The following is a 1,824-nucleotide window of genomic DNA, read 5'->3' as shown; positions in this document are numbered from 1 at the left end:
TATCGCGGCTATCCTCGGTCGGCATAGCAGAGTGTGGGGTGAAGAAGAGGCGACGGGGCCTGATGGGTCAAGGCGCCAGCTGGGTTGATAGAGAGAGAGAGGATTCTAGTGTCGATTTCCCACAGACGGCGCCAAACTGTTGATGTTCAAAATGGCCGGCCAATATTGAGTCCAACTTAGTGATGAGATATGTGGAGTCTTCAACAGGGAAGAGGGCTGAGGCCCTTGGTGAAATAGGCTGGTGGGAGACCTGCAAAAGACAAAATGGTATAAGCAATCGTTAAGCTTCGGACACCAGTGTGGTGCCGGCCCAAAGCTCTCTGATGCCTAAGTCAGCTATAAGTGGTAACTTTGGCAGAATAACAGTAAAAGTGAGAAAGTAGTTACCCCTTTTTACTTGGGTACTGTTCCCTATTTATAGGGATGTGAAAGTAGGAGGTTTGCACAAAGTTTCAATGTGGGACTTTGTGCAAGTCGTCGTGGTGGCGACACGTGTCCTGGAGATTAGGTTTGGCAGTTGGGAGCTTCGGCAGGTGTCTGGCACCTCGGAAGTGTGTCTTCCTTCGGCAGGGAAGAAGGTGTGGCTGCCTTGGTGCTAGTCGCTTTGATGCTGGGTCTGCTCGGTTCACTATGGTGTAAACACTGGTAGTACTAGTACTACCAAGAAGGTATGTTTCTACATTCATGCCCCTTGGTTTTGTTTTGGCCAAGTCAGTCAAGTAATTCTTCGTCGTGACATTGCTGTGAAGATAAAACAACTAAATGAAAGATTAGCTCTGATTGCTAGTGAAAGGCAAAACTATAACTTTCAATACATGAAAGAGGAATTGAACAAATTGAACAACAAAAAAGTTCTTCTTTCGTTGATAAGACATTTGGTGGAGTCGACGAAAAAGAAAAATTAGTAAAAAGGTTGCTGAGTGAGAGTGGTCAAGGAGGGGCAACCTGCCTTGTCATCCCTATTATAGGGATGGGAGGAATTGGCAAGACAACTCTTGCCCAACTTGCCTATAATGATGAAAAGGTTCAAGCCCATTTCGACAATAAAATATGGGTCTGTGTGTCAGATCCTTTTGATGAGATCAAAATTTCCAAAGCCATCATTGATGGTCTGAAAAAAGGGAATTCCCCAGCTTCAAATGAGTTGCAAATTCTCGTGCAATTTATACATGAGTCCGTTAAGGGCAAGAAGGTTTTTCTTGTCCTAGATGATGTGTGGAACCAAGACTATAGAAAGTGGGAACAATTAAAGCTACCTTTACAAAACGGGGCTGTGGGTAGTAGAATATTGGTGACCACACGAAAAGAGGAAGTTGCGAGGATGGTGGGAGCATCCACTGATATGATCAATTTGAAGGTGTTGAGGGAAGAAAATTGTTGGGTATTGTTCTATCACATTGCACTGGCTGATAGAGAAAAAAATGAGTCTAAAGGGTTAGAATTTATTGGTAAAGAGATTGTAAAAAAGTGTAAGGGTCTGCCTCTTGCTGCTAAGGCATTGGGTGGTCTCATGGGCTACAAGGAAACGAGGAAACAATGGGAAGATGTTTTGAATAGTAAGATATGGAATGTAGACGAGATTGAGGAACAAGTTTTCCAACCTCTATTATTAAGTCATTATGATTTGGCCCCGGCAATCAAAAGGACGTGAGGTAGGCTGAGAAAGCGCAATTGGTGAACAAAAATTGCCTTGTCAGTCTGCGATTGATTTTCTTCCTTGACACGTGGCAGCCCGAGCCCATCCAGGAAGAAATACTGAATGCCTTACAACCACCTCCAAATCTTGAATCCTTATATATTGTAAGATACAGTGGCACCAGACTT

At 43.9% G+C, this 1,824-nt stretch overlaps 1 protein-coding gene across 1 annotated transcript; it reads left to right on the top strand.

Moving 5' to 3' along the window:
• Positions 1–970: 970 nt before the first annotated feature.
• LOC117614808 (putative disease resistance protein RGA3) lies at positions 971–1,651 on the top strand. Its single transcript, XM_034343718.1, has one exon. It carries the CDS (start codon positions 971–973, stop codon positions 1,649–1,651), a length of 681 nt encoding a protein of 226 aa, XP_034199609.1.
• Positions 1,652–1,824: the final 173 nt, after the last annotated feature.

Source organism: Prunus dulcis, chromosome 1 (assembly GCF_902201215.1).
Source record: "Prunus dulcis chromosome 1, ALMONDv2, whole genome shotgun sequence".
NCBI classification, from domain to species: domain Eukaryota; kingdom Viridiplantae; phylum Streptophyta; class Magnoliopsida; order Rosales; family Rosaceae; genus Prunus; species Prunus dulcis.
The sequence above is the reverse complement of the archived record's forward strand: the minus strand, read 5'-3'. Positions and strand labels throughout refer to the sequence as shown.

Excerpts from the sequence above, each read along its gene's own strand:
- LOC117614808 (XM_034343718.1), top strand. The coding sequence starts at position 971 with ATGGGAGGAATTGGCAAGACAACTCTTGCCCAACTTGCCTATAATGAT.